General features: G+C 41.3%; 1 protein-coding gene across 1 annotated transcript in view; it reads right to left on the bottom strand.

The window, feature by feature from the left end:
- The window catches only part of LOC109216664 (cytokinesis protein sepH-like), a 44,736-nt gene continuing 30,017 nt past the window's right edge, over nt 1,518-16,236 (bottom strand). Inside the window, exons 5-6 of the mRNA XM_019380840.1 lie at nt 2,215-2,256; nt 1,518-1,606 (exon numbers count right to left, since the gene is read on the bottom strand). Coding sequence (XP_019236385.1) covers nt 1,518-1,606; nt 2,215-2,256 — 131 coding nt within the window. The remainder of the gene's footprint in view (nt 1,607-2,214; nt 2,257-16,236) is intronic.

A 16,236-nucleotide genomic window follows, 5' to 3' on the forward strand; every position in this document is an offset into this window, starting at 1 on the left:
TGAAGGTATTTTGCATATTTAAAAATATATAGGGAAAAATTGGGTATCAATGGGAGGTAGCTGGCATACGATTATCAACTTTTGGTAGCCAAGTTGGTATTAATTTTTTAGGGTCTCCTTCACTTATTTGGTATTTCATTCTGTTGTGGCTCCTCCTTATGTGTTTCTTACAATTTTTGTGTAGCACAATTATGACCTTTCATTACGCATTCTCCATAATATTTTGATTTCCATTCAAATTCTACGGCCTGCTAAAATATTTTCCCTAAAGGATTTATCACAGGTATTTCCCATGGTAGTATTTTGTTGACATTGACTTCTACAAGCATTCTAGCAAATGAGATCCTGGTTTGCTTTTTCGTAAGCTTATTTGCGTATTTTGGATCACCAATATCATTGGTTATCCGGCTCAATGAATCACGACTCCAGCAGCTCATGGGCAAGCTTGGGAACTTAAACCCACAATGGAAAATAAGTGAGATACTCATTGTTGAAGTCAAATCCTGGAGTCCATTGCTTTAAAATCAAGAGCTTGTTGTTAATACTATCGGTCCCAACATATTGAACTTCATTTAAATCTGCTATAGTTTGGAATTTGACAACATAGTAACCCTCCTCGTGGTAATACACATCAAGTTCTGCAATATTATTCCAGTTTTGGTTCACATATTTCTTGATATAGTTTTAGCCTGATGTCTCTCCTATCACATAAATTATTAGAGTATATTTTCATTTTTCAATTTCCTCATCTGTTTCATCTTTGTCAAGTTTTTCCTTTACATTTCCTTCAAGCAATTTTGGGGGTATATTTTCAAGGTACCATTTATGAAACACGATTTAAGTGAATAGTCCGGCGCAAGTAGATTCTGGAGGCTTTTCTTTTATTGTTTGCGTTGGTCACTGCGTTGCTCCTTTGCTTTTTGGGATATTTGAGCTCATATCTCCTTGTTTCCCTCGGATCCCTGCTACTTTTAGTGTCGGAGCTCCACTAAGATTTATATTTTCGTTAACCCCAGTAGTTGATCTAGTTGCAGAAACCAGAGGCGACAAATCTGGAAATTGTGTCGCTAATAGTGTGACCACTCTCTGTTTGTTTCCTTATTCTAGGGCTTCCGCTATTACCCTAACACTAACTGAGCTTCCCCGTGGCTATTTCTTGCTTTTCTTGGACGACCTAGCCCTCTAGCCTTGGCTACCACCATCGGCATACGTTAACAACGTGCGCCGAGAAACCTAGGCTAGAGAGAATTTTGAAGAGGCAGGTGTCACAACCCAAAATCCAACTAGTTGTAATGACACCTAACCCAAACCGCTAGGTAAACCAACTTAGCAGTATTCCAACTCAAGGAGATCTGCTGAGAAAAATAAATAATGAAATAACTTAACTTTTATACAAAAATCCCAAGGATTAGTAGTAGAAATCATGAGCTTCTAAGATTTAGAGTTTACAAAACTAGTATGAAATAAATACATAATCTGTTTGAAATATACATAAACACATTGTTATAAATCTAAAGCTACCATAAAGAAAATGCAGCTACAACCGGAATGCAGGTACATCTTCGATGCCAACACCTGACATACACAGCAACATCAGCTCCAAAATCTGCACTCAAGGTGCAGATGTGTAGTATCAGTACAGCCGATCCCATGTACTCAATAAGTAACACTAACCTTAGGTTGAAAGTAGTGACAATTTTGGACAACGGTCAGAGTCCGACACCAACAGCCATGAACAACTCGTAACAATATAATGAAAACAATACAAGTAATACTCAAAGATATAATACTCGGGTCGTTCTTTATTATGGAAAATAGGCATGCTTTTCAGGTATTACAATAAAACCCAAATATTTCACCGAAATCACCAAAAATGTGAGTGTGTCAGAAATACTAAGATTTTACCCAAACCTTTCAACAACAGATAAGATATTTCATTATCAGATGGCATGAGGAAAGTACATCTCTATGCCTTATGTCAATGTGAATGTGAAGTCATGAATATCACAATAACGTACAATATGAGGAAATGCATTTCCATGCCTACATGCCAAGTATGCATGTCAAGTGCAATGCACCACAGTGATAAACTCATGTGCTCATGCTCTCGGAGCAGTCAACCTCACTCAGCACGCTCAATCACGCAGTCCTCCCAGTCACTCAATCCTAGTAATCACTCAGCACTCACGCTCAATACTCGCACTTAGTAGGTACCTGCTCTCATTGCTGGTATGTCAGACTCCGTAGAGGCGGATCCTGCCCAAACACCAATATAAGTCAATCATGGCATGAATCAATAAAGCCTGATGTGGCGTGTAGCCCGATCCCATAAATATCACTCACAATCAGGCCATCGTCCTCTCCAGTCTACCGGCCTCACAAAATCTCATCCTAATCATCCCAAACAATGATAACATGATGTGACGGCACATGATAACAGAGACTAAGATATGATATGCAAATGATGAATGTGATTGATTACATAATTACAATTTAAGCAAATAACTCAACAACAGAAATGACCTCTGTGGGTCCCAATAGGATAAGCATATAGCCTAAACATGGTTTCTAACATGGATCACAGTTTAATTTCTCTAACACACGGGAAATACATGAATAATAACCAGACTAGACAACTACAAAGCTCCACGAAATCAACTGAGTCACAATTACTACGGTGCACGCCCAAATGCCCATCACCTAGCATGTGCGTCACCTCAACACAAACCACATAACACGTAGTTCATGGATTCATACCCTCAAGACCAAGTCTAGAAATGTTACTTACCTTGAACAAGCCGAATCATATACTGAGCAAGCCAAATAATACTCTAGAAATGCCATCCCATGCGTACCGACCACTAAACGACTCAAAATACCCAAAAGCAACTCAAGAACATCAAATAATGCCAAAGGAAACAAACCCAAGCATGCACCTCAGAACTCGATAAAACTCACAAAATCCGACAACTCATTCAATTACGAGTCCAACCATACTAGTTTCACTCAGATCCGACTCCGAATCTATGTTCAAAACTCAAAAATTCGCTTTATGAAATTTTTTCGAATTGCCTTCGTTATGAAAGCCTAGCGATTTCCTTTTTTTTTTCAAAGGCCCCACAGATAGGATTCAAATTTCTGAGCGAGATATCATTTTTTGTCGGCCTGTACGCTCACTCTGTCAAAAGTATATAGAAATAGTAGGCACTGGGAATGAGTGAACTATAGACAAACCCCCTAATTTCTCATTAAAATTTATAATCGAAATGCAAAAATCAAAGTTAGATTCATGAAATATAATCAAACCAAGTAGAAAACACTTACCCCAATTCATGTGGTGAATATCGCATCCAATATTGCCCAAATCCGAGCTCCATATCTCAATATATGATAAAATGACCAAGACCTTCGAAATTGAGTACTTTATACAGTGTTCCACAGGTGCCCTTCACGATCGCGGTAACAAACCTCACGATCGCGATTACAAAATTTTCCAGGACAATTTTTACCCTATGCAATCGCGGTCGTCTCCCCACGATCGCAATGAACAAACATCCATTAACCCTTCGCAAACTCTTCTCAGACAACCTATAGTGTGTCGGCCATACTTATTGTACAAAAACCCAAATTATAAACGATTTGATTTTTTAAAAACTAGACACAAAGGGCTACAACTTTTATTTTTGGATCATCTCCAAATTCCTTGTAGATTGTAAGATAAAAGCTTCTATAATCGGGTTAGTGACACGAGAAAAGGCTTCCGCAATCGCGATTCACAAGTTCGTTTTTCTTATTTTACTATTCGCGATCGCGACCAATTCTATGCGATCACAATGTACACCCTGTAGCCAAAAACCAGCCGCTAAAAATGGCCTAGAAATAGTCTGAATCCATCCCTAAACTCACTCTTGCCCCTCAGAACCCCGTACAAATATACCAACAAGTCCCAGTACATAACATGAACGTATTTGACGCCTAATATCACACATAACAACATCAAAACCATGGATTGTCGATCAAGATCAGTCTCTTAAGTTCATAAGCTTCAAACTTCGAACCAAGCGTCTGATTCAAGCCTAACCAATCCGAAATGAACCCGAATTTGCATACAAGTTCCAGATGACATATCGAACGTATTCTAACTCCCGGAACAAAAATTTGAACCCGATAATATCGAAGTCAACTCTCAGTCAAACTTATGAACATTCCAAACCTTCAAATTTCCAACTTTCGCCGATGAGTGTCGAAACCTTCTAGAAATATCCAAATGCAAATTCGGGCATACACCTAAGTCCAAAATCACCATCCGGACCTAACGGAACCACCAAAACTCCGATCTTAGGTCAAATACTCAAAAGTCAAACTTGGTCAACTCTTCCAACTTAGAGCTTCCTAGTTGAGAATCATTCTTCCAAACTAATTTCGAATCACTTGAAAACCGAAACCGACAATACACACAAGTCATACTACATCATACAGAGCTACTTATGCTCTCAAACCACCAAGTGAAGTGCAAATGCTCAAAATGACCGTTCGGGTCGTTACGTCCCCACCCACTTAAACATACATCTCCTTTGAATGTGCCATGAGTCGTTCCAAAGTCATCAAATCACTGTGTAACGTCACCATGCATATACCCAAGGGTGATCCCACGTCACCTTATTCCATACAAGTGTGACAACACAACATAACTGAAGATCCTTACTTCATCCTTAGCCCATAAACCTTGGAACCCAATTTCCAACATCCAGAATTCCTTATACGACCCAAATCTCGCACCTACACACTGTATAAGTCTAAACAAGCTGTATTAAATGATAACCATAACCCAAGATGTAATTACATGATATATTGCATTACTCGCACACTCGTATCAATAATTCCCGATCACAATAGCTGCTCGAAAACAAACTTGGTACCGGTAATGAACCTCATATCAAATAAAAACCTTGTTTTAAACCTTTGTACACGGCCATGATAAGTGAAACACGCAGAAACTCATAACCACTCCTTAGATCAACAAGTCATGGATCTCTCTCGCCTAACCAGAACCAATTCTAAGCTGACTTCCAATATTACTCTTTCAAACACACCGTAATCAAATTCGATAGCAATCACTTTAGGCCTAGAGACTTCATCTCATCTACAAGCTACTATTGACATGCCACGCCAATACAGCCCTAAGCCACAAACCGTGCAATCCTTGCACCAATATGCAATAATTCAAATGTATTCAAACATGGAAAATGATTCAAATGAGAGAACCGTCCCGCAAGCTCAACAAGTACCACCAAAAAAGCAATGCTATGAACCATCAGATATAGTAGAACCAAGACACACAAATCTATCACAAAGGATCATATCCCAACAAAACTCTACTGCAATGCATGACCCCATCCAAACACCGGTCCTATGAAACACCTCAAGCCATAATGCTCAAAATCAACATCCACACGCAATTCGACATCAAGTACACGAGTGCATGACCATAACCATGGAGAAGCAAATAACACAATATACCACAGCCAGGAAAGACCATAACCAAGGCGCAATCAACCATTCCACACCCCAATCACCATCTCACTTGAATTTCGGTACAATGCCCAAACAGAACTGCACCATGTGTGCACATAACCCACGAATCACAACCCCTCGTAGCATGGAAGACAAATGCATAGAACATATCATGAACAAGCTCAACTCTGACTGAATGACTCACCCCTTAACACTAATCGTGTTGAGTCAACAAATTCGGCTCGGTGTATAATACACATCCTCATTAGGCCTACCAATGGACCTCCAGATAAACTCCAATCATCCCTAGATAGATAAATAACCCTCCAAAAGTCCATAATGACCTAACTATAACACATACTACCAGCTGGATAACATTGGCCACATCTTCATAGTCTACAACCACGAAGCAATCTACTTCTAAAACTCCCAGTCTCCAAATCCATAGAAAAAACAAATCACCATTGCTGATATCAACTCCACCACTCGAATATCTAACACATCTCTCATACATATTCATCCCACGAGGAATACTTCCATAATTCTTTCATGCCACAGAGCAAAATCCGAACATCAGCAGTCGATCAAACAGGCGAGTACCGCAATACCAATGAAGCATCTATAAGTCAAAACACAATGCGCCTTCTGAAATGCACACCCTTCTCAGGCAATACCAAGTAGCACTAGCATTTATCTAGTCATATGAAACCGCCCATGTTGTCTAAGGATTCATGAACTTCCCTTCAAAACTGAACAGTGAGTTTGCACATGCAAATCTCAATCACACACAACACACCGCATCTATCACGCCATCATATGAAAAGCACGAGAATCTCAAAATCAACTTTGAGTCACCAGCAAACCCGATCAGTCTGAAAACTTCAATTTGATTCTATCCAGGAGAAAATCACAATCCGTAACATGCTCCTCACACTTGTAGGAAATACCCATCTCAAACTGCGGTAGAAAGCATCGAGAACTCTTCGAAACTCATTCGCACATAACCAAGCCATCAGAACTGAATCTCGCTAACTCAACCAAGCCACGTAGGTCACCAAACCCAAGAGTATTGCCACAAAGCACCCGTAGAGACTCACCACATCATATGTTCCCAAAGAACCAATCATATCCATTACCGTGTTGATCCAACCTACTAACAAGTTGTCCTATATCCCCGAGTTCCTTCTGAATAACCCTCAAGTTGACACTTCTCCTTGCAAGAACACCACGATCCTTACCCAAAGCTCACCATAAGAGACCCTAGCATTAAACCACACCTCCCTAAGAATGATAAGTCGTTGTATTCCCTCTTAAGCACCCCAAAAGTACCACAATCGAGACACCCACTCCGAGAAGACCTTCTGCGAGTCTAAAGCCATTTCCTTCACCTTCTTGATAGTGAAATGTAGAATCCGTGATGATATAGAAATACCACGAGTCACGACTACGTCCAATGCAAATCTCAGATTCTAGCCATATACAAATCCGAAAAATTCCCAATTGCTACATATAAATCTTGAATCCATTAGAACCTTCTCGAGAGTCATCCACTCTGCTCAAATCTCAATTGCACCTCCCAAACAGGGCGAATGACATGTGCCCCATTAGCACTACAACACCCAAAGAAGTAATCCACACCTCTAAGCAACCGAGTAAATTCCTACTCTATGCACACTACATCCTTCACGAATAACAACTTAAATCATTCCATGATCTCCCTATACCTATAAAGTGTAATCCACCATACATCCACAAATTTATTTGCTTAAGTCATCCTCAAAACTAGCCTTTCCATGTCATAACTGATCCACAAGTATGCCTCAGACCAAAACTAATATTTAACACATAACCATGCAATCAAATCGTCGATAGTAGGCTCCCCCACTTGGCTCAAAGCCATAGATAAAAATATTCGATAACTCACAATACCTATACTCTGATACTGCCATAATACCGCAGTGAGATTCAATTAAATTCTTCACAAGCTCATGCAACACCAACCATAAAATACCTAAGCTTGCATTCATCCTCGTGACAGTCAAGTCAACTTTCTCAAGAGATCCAAACCAAATCGCAACACACATAACCCACTGGTAAAAAGAAACTCTCCACACAACCATCATAAGGATCACAAATTCGTGGATTACCTCGCAGGTGATAACCCACATACTTAGCCTCAAACTGACATCTCTCTACACTCACAGCCACAACTACTACGTAATCACTTAATCTTCCTAAGTCTGAACTCATCAATAAGACATGAAAATCTACTTCGTTCCACAAATGAAATAACACGAAAGAATCTCTCAAAAACCTTAATAACTCAAGACTGTATGACACATACATAAAAATCGAGCATGTAATAGTCCTTTTCACATCTCAAGCAAACTCTTTCCGTTATATTCAAACCATCTAAACACATCCCGTAGTCACATCCTACTCATCATATAGCCATAAAATCACTCACCGAGCTATCAATCCCACTCATAGGGACACCACTGGAAATTGAAGTCCAAAAGCACATGCTCACACAACTGAAACTACCGAGCCAAGTTGCGGTCCATATCGGACTTCAAGTTCTCCAGACTGTCCCATCAATAAAACACAAAAATGCATCTGCACCCCATCCATGGAATCCACAAGTCGTTGATGTACAGCTAATACCGAGCGCTCATATGCGCATACGAGTCAGTGGAAGAGATTCAAAGAGATACGCTTCAAGCGAATCAATATCGCACGATAAGGAAAGAAATATGGGGAATTTATCCTAAATTCCTTGTAGCCTCTAGAAGATAGGCATAGACGTCATCTTACCGATCCACAACACTCTACTAGACACTTGCTTATGACACATAAAACTATGAATGTAGAGCTCTGATTCCAACTTGTCACGATCCAAAATCCAACAAGTAGTGATGGAACCTAACCCAACCTGCTAGGTAAGCCAACCTAATAATAATCCAACTCAAGGAGATCTACTGAGAAAAATAAATGATGAAATAACTTAACTTTTATACAAAATCCCAAGGATTGGTAGTACAAATCATGAACTTATAAGATTTAGAGTTTACAAAACTAGTATGAAATAAATACATCATCTCTTTGAAATGTACATAAAAAGATTGTTATAAATCTAAAGCTACCATGAACAAGAGGCAGCTACAACGGGAATGCAGGTATATCTTCTATGCCAGCTCCTGATATACACAGCAATATCAGCTCCAAAATCTACACGCAAGGTTTAGAAGTGTAGTATGAGTACAACCGACCCCATGTACTCTTAAGTAACAAACCTAACCTTAGGTTGAAAGTAGTAACAAGCTTGGACAACGGTCAGAGTCTAACACCAACAACCAAGAACAACTCGTAACAGTATAATGAAAACAGTACAAGTAATACTCAAAGATATGATACTCAGCTCGTTCACAGTTACAAAAAGTAGGCATGCTTTCAGGTATAACAGTAAAACCTAAATATTTCACTAAAATTACCAAAAATACGAGTATGCCAGAAAAACTAAGATTTTTTCCAAAACTTTCAACAACTGATAAGATATTTCATTATCAGATGGCACGAGGAAAGTACATCTCTATGCCTACATGTCAATGTGCATGTGAAGTCATGAATGTCACAATACCGTACAGCATGAGGAAATGCATCTTTGTGTCTACATGTCAAGTGTAATGCACCACAGTGATAAACTCATGTTCTCATGCTCTCGGAGCAGTCAACCTCACTCATCAAGCTCAATCACTGAGTCCTCCCAGTCACTCAGTCCTCCCAATCACTCAGTCCTCCCAGTCACTCAGTTTTTATAATCACTCGGCACTCACGCTCGACACTCGCACTCAGTAGGTACCTGCGCTAGTGCTGGTATGTTAGACTCCGGCAGGGCGGATCCTGCCAAGCGTTAATATAAGCCAATTATGGCATGAATCAATAAAGCTTGTTGCGGCGTGCATTCCAATCCCATAAATATCACTCACACTTAGGCCCTCGGCCTCACTCAGTCATCGACCTCTCCTGTCTCTCGGCCTTACAAAATCTCATGCCAATCAGCCCAAACAATGATAACATGATGTGATAGCAAATGATAACAGAGATTGAGATACGATATGCAAATGATGAATGTGATTGAGTACATAATTACATTTAAGCAAATAACTCAACAGCGTAAATGACCTCCATGGGTCCCAACAGGATAAACATATAGCCTAAACATGGTTTCTAACATGGACCACAGTTCAATTTCTCTAACACATAGGAAATACATGTATAATAACCAGACTAGATAACTACACAGCTCCACGGAATCAGTCGAATCACAATTACTATGGCGCACGCCCACACGTCCGTAACCTAGCATGTGCGTCACCTCAACACCAACCATATAACATATAGTTTAGGGATTCATACCCTCAACACCAAGTTTAGAAGTGTTAGTTACCTTGAACAAGCCGAATCAAATATCGAGCATACAATACTCTAGAAATGCCATCCCGCGCGTACCGACCTCTGAATGACTCAAAACTAGCCAAAATCAACTCAAAATTATCAAATAATGCCAAAGGAAACAAACCCAATTGATAAAAGAAATCTTTAATCAAAAGTCAGAAGTCAACCAAAAAGTCAAACCCGGGCTCATACCTTGGAACCTGACAAAATTCACAAAATTCGATAACCCATTCTATTACGAGTCCAACTATACTAGTTTCACTCAAATCCGACTCTGAATATGTTCAAAACTCAAAAATTTGCTTTATGAAATTTTAGACAAAAATTCCCAATTTCTCTTTAAAATTTATAAATCCAAATGCCAATATCAAAGGTAGATTCGTGAAATATAATCAAAACCAAGTAGAAAATACTTAGCACAATCCATGCGGTGAAAATCGCCTCCAAAATCGTCCAAATCCGAACTCCATAGCTCAAAATATGATAAAATGACCAAGGCCTTCGAAACAGAGTACTTTATATACTATTCCAGAGGTGCCTTCGCGATCACGATTACATAATTTTTTAGGACAATTTTTACCCTATGCGATCGCGGCATCTCGCCCCGATCACGATGAACATACTTCCATTAACCATTCCCAAACTCTGCTCAGATAGCATGTAGTACATCAGCCATAAATTTTAGTACATAAGTTCCAATGACAAACGGTTTAATTTTCCTAAAACTAGACACAAAGACTTATAACTTTTATTTTTAGATCTTCTCCATATTCCTCATAGATTGCAAGATATATACTTTCAAAGTTGGGTTAGTGTCAACGGTTTTTCTTCTATGGGATCGCGAAAAGACTTCCGCGATCGCGATTCACATGTCTATTTTTCCCATTTTACTCTTCGCGGTCGCGACCAATTCTACGAGATCGTAATGTACACCCCTGTAGCAAAAAACCAGCAACTAAAAATGGCATAGAAATGGTCCGAAACCACCCACGAAACTCACCCGAGCCCCTCGGAACCCCGTTTGAACATACCAACAAGTCCCAAAACATAACATGAACATATTAGAGGACTCAAATCACACATAACAACAGCAAACCCATGAATCATCGATCGAGATCAATATCTTAAGTTTATAAACTTCAAACTTTGAACCAAGCGTCCGATTCAAGCCTAACCAATACGGTGTCACGACCTCGGTTCGCCCTCCGTGAACCATCATGACGGCACCAGTCTCTATGACTAGGTAAGCCTAACAATATAAACAACATTTGCGGAACAAATAATTTAAAACCGAAATAGTAAAATAAAACAGTGTTTGAAATGCCGCTCGGCATACACAATATCAACTCTCGAAACTAATAACATTTCCCAAAATCCGGAATCTCATGATCACAAGCTTTTGAATGTCTACAAGTATCTAACTCCAGAATATCTAACAAAGAAAGGAAATACAGAAGGGCTAACACTTAAGGGAAGAGTAGAAAGGGACTCTTCGGTTTACGGATGCGGCAGATATACCTCGGAGTCTCTACAAGCCCCTCGCCTCAAGCGTGATAAGTCTGAGTCGCAGTACCTGGATCTGCACATGAAAAACATGCGAAGGAAGGGCATGAGTACACCACAGTGGTACTCAGTAAGTGCCAAGCCTAACCTCGGTCGGGTGGTGACGAGGAAGGTCAGGGCCCTACTGAGATTAAATGAAATATAATATATAACAGAATAAGATAAGACAGTACAGTTGAAAGCTAACGGTAAGAATTTAATACAGGAAAATAAGGATAACAACAACTGAAACATAGACAAAAACAATCACAAGGAATACCACTCTTCACAAAGATAATAACCGAGGATCGCTTGGTAACCCGAGGATCTCTTAGTATCCTCAATATATGCAAGGGATCTCTTGGTATCCCGAGGATCTCTGGGTATCCTCAATATATATGCTAGGGATCTCTTGGTATCTCGAGGATCTCTAGGTATCCTCAATATACGTGCTGGGGATCTCTAGGTATCCCGCACTTCAGTTCAAATCTAAAATACGTATAGGGGACCTCCTGGGATGCCGTCCCGTTGTCCCAAAGTAAAACACACACTAATAACACAAAGAATACTCAATTAAACTCAAATTCATACCAAGGTAAAACAAGCAATTCTAACCTAGCATGCTTCACATAATACAAATAAGGCAGTTTAAGCAGATAAATCAATTAAGTCAATTAGACATGCTCCTCTAAGCTAGCAGCAGGCTTAAATTTCAAGTAATGTAAGCAGGAAAGGAAAAACACAATTAAAGCTACTTTAGCAAAAACAGGATTTTCAACAATTAGCACAAGTACGAACTCGTCACCTCACGTCCCACGCATTTAAATTATCACAGTACCAACCCTAAGGGGAATGTCCCCCACACAAGGTTAGGCAAGCCACTTACCTCTAACCGGCTCAAAATCAACCTGAAACCACGCTCTTGCCACGAGTACGCGATTCCAAATGGCCCAAATCTATTCAATACAATTGCATAATGTAAATAATACTTCAAGTAACTAATTCTACAAATAAATTCTAAGCTAATACGCGAAATTAGGTAAAATGACCAAAACGCCCTCCGAGCCCACGTCTCGGAATCGGGTAAAATTTACATTTTCAAAATCCTCATACTCTCACGAGTCTAACCATACCAAAATTATCCTAATCCAACGTCAAATCCCTAAAACTCGAAATTTAAGTCTAAGAACTTTCCCCCAATTTTCCACCATAAACTCGAAATTAAAGGACGAATTTAAGTGTAGATTCATGGAAATTAGTCTATACCGAGTAGGAATTACATACCCAAATTGACCAGGTGAAAATCTCTTCAAAAATTACAACTTCCCGAGCTCCCAAGTCCAAAATATGAATTATGGCTCAAAACCCTCGATTCTGCCCCTTTTCTGGCCAAGGATTTCGCACCTGCGGTCGAATTTTCGCATCTGCGAGACCGCTTCTGCGATTTTCACTAAAATCTGACTCCGCACCTGTGACCCAGATTCCGCATCTGCTGTCCCGCAGGAGCGTCTAATCTTCCGCTTCTACGGTCTCTGCTGCCTTCGCGTGTGGCCGCATCTGCGGCTCCATGCTTGCTTCCGCAAGTCCGCACCTGCGGTTCGCAGGTGCGGTTATGAGAGCAATGGAAAAGCTTCAGCTGCCAACCAATTTCCTAACTCTCCCGTTAACATCCGAAATCATCCCGAGGCCCCCGGGACCTCAACCAAAAGCACGAACAAGTCTAATACCACTGAACAAACTTATACGAACCTTCAAAACACCTCAAACAACATCGAATCAACCAATTAGCATCGAATTCAAGCCTAAGAATTTCAAAACTCTCAAAATATGCTTTCGATCAAAAAGTCTATCAAACCTCGTCCGAATAACCTGAAATTTCGGGCACACGTCACATTCAACCTTACGGAGCTACTTCAACTTCCGGAATTCCATTCCGACCCCGATATCAAAATCTCACTATCGAACCGGAAACTTCAAAAATTCAACTTTCGGCATTTCAAGCCTAAATGAGCTACGGACCTCCAAAACACAATCTGAACCCGCTCCTAAACCCGAAATCACCCAACGGAGCTAACGGAACCAACGTAATTCCATTCCGAGGCCGTCTTCACACTGTTCCGACTACGGTCCAAATTCTAAAGCTTATACTCTCATTTAGGGACTAAGTGTCCCAAAACTCTCTGAATTTCCAAATAAATCTTCCCGGCAGCTCACAATAGCAGAAACAAACACGGGGGATGTAGTCAATAGGGGATAGGGCGTTAATTCTTTAAATGACCGGCCGAGTCGTTACATCCTCCCACACTTAAACATTCGTTCGTCCTCGAACGAGCATAGAGACATACCTGAAGTAGTGAAAAGATGAGGGTAACGGCTGCGCATATCCTGTTCGGTCTCCCAGGTCGCCTCCTCGACCGGCTGACCCTGCCACTGAACCTTTACTGATGCAATGTTCTTTGACCTCAGCTTTTGGATCTGCCTGTCTAATATCACCACTGGCTCCTCAACATAAGATAGATCCTTGTCCAACTGGACTGAACTGAAATCTAACACGTGCGACAGATCACCGTGATACCTCCGGAGCATCGAAACATGAAATACTGGATGAACTCCTGCCAAGCTGGGAGGTAAGGCAAGCTCATAAGCAAACTCCCCAACACGCCTCAATATCTCAAAAGGGCCAATAAACCTCGGACTCAAATTCCCGTTCTTCCCAAATCTCATAACGCCCTTCATAGGCAAAACCCGAAGCAGAACCCGCTCTCCAACCGTGTATGAAACATCACGAACCTTCCGGTCCGCGTAGCTCTTCTGCCTGGACTGGGCTGTGTAGGAAGTCTATCCTGAATCACCTTGACCTTCTCCAAAGCATCTTGAACCAGGTCCGTGCCCAATAATCTAGCCTCACCCGGCTCGAACCAACCCACCGAAGATCTACACCGTCTACCATATAAAGCCTCATACAGTGCCATCTGAATGTTGGACTGATAGCTGTTGTTGTAGGAAAACTCCGCCAATGGCAAGAACTGATCCCAAGACCCTCCAAACTCAATCACACACGCACAGAGCATATCCTCAAGAATCTGAATAGTGCGCTCGGACTGTCCGTCCGTCTGAGGGTGAAATGTTGTGCTCAACTCCACCCAAGTACCTAACTCATTCTGTATGGCTCTCTAGAACCGTGATGTAAACTGAGTACCTCTGTCTGAAATGATGGAAACTGGAATACCATGCAGACGGACAATCTTCCGGATATAAATCTCCACCAACCGTTCTAAAGAATAGGTAGTACTCACAGGAATGAAATACGCGGACTTGGTCAGTCGATCCACAATAACCCAAATAGCATCGGACTTCTTCAAAGTCCGTGGGAGCCCAGATATGAAGCCCATGGTGATCCGCTCCTACCTTCACTCCGGAATCTCTATCTGCTGAAGCAATCCACCCGATCTCTGGTGCTCATACTTCAACTGCTGACAATTAAGACACTGAGCTACAAACCCAACTATATCTTTCTTCATTCCCCTCCACCAATAGTGCTGCCTTAGATCCTGGTACATCTTCGCGGCACCCGGGTGGATGGAATACCGCAAACTATGGGCCTCCTCCAGGATCAACGCTCGAAGCCCATCAACATTGGGTACACAAACTCGACCCTACATCCTCATACCCCGTCATCACCGATAGTCACATCTCTGGCATCGCCATGCAAAACCTTGTCCTTGAGGATAAGCAAATGAGGTTCATCAAACTGACGCTCCCGGATACGATTAAACAAGGAAGACCGAGAGACCACGCAAGCTAGAACCCGACTGGGCTTCGAAAGATCCAATCTCACAAACTGGCTGGCTAAGGCCTGAACATCCATCTCCACGGGCCTCTCTGCTGCTGGTAAATAAGCCAAACTCTCCGCCCAGCAACTCAAAGCATCGGCCACCATATTGGTCTTGCTGGGTGATTAAAAATACTGATATCATAGTCCTTCAGCAGCTCTAGCCATCTCCTCTGACACAAATTAAGGTCCTTCTGCTTGAACAGATGCTGCAAACTCCGGTGATCAGTATAAATCTCACAAGGCACACCATACAAGTAATGACGCCAGATCTTCAAGGCGTGAACAATAGCAGCTAACTCAAGATCATGGACAGAATAATTCTTCTCATGTACCTTCAACTGTCTGGACGCGTAGGTAATCACCCTACCGTCCTGCATCAATACCGCTCCAAGGCCAACCCTCGAGGCATCACAATAGACAGTATAAGACCCCGAACCGGTAGGCAATATCAAAACTGGGGCTATAGTCAAAGCTGTCTTGAGCTTCTGAAAGCTCTCCTCACACTCTTCCGTTCACTGGAACGGAGCACCTTTCTGGGTCAGTCTGGTCATAGGTGCTACAATATATGAAAACCCCTGAACAAATCGACGGTAATAACTCGCCAAACCAAGAAAAATGCGGATCTCTATAGCTGAGGATGGTCTAGGCGAACTCTGCACTGCTTCCACCTTCTTCGGATCCACCCTTATCCCCTCACTAGATACCACGTGACCCAAGAATGCCACGGAATCCAACTAGAACTCACATTTTGAGAACTTAGCATATAATTTCTTCTCCCTCAAAGTCTGGAGCACTGTCCTCAGGTGCTGCTCATGATCTCCCCAACTTCGGGAATATACCAGAATGTCATCAATAAAGACAATAACGAATGAGTCAAGATATGGCCGGAA

Source organism: Nicotiana attenuata, chromosome 2 (assembly GCF_001879085.1).
Source record: "Nicotiana attenuata strain UT chromosome 2, NIATTr2, whole genome shotgun sequence".
Classification (NCBI taxonomy): Eukaryota; Viridiplantae; Streptophyta; class Magnoliopsida; order Solanales; family Solanaceae; genus Nicotiana; species Nicotiana attenuata.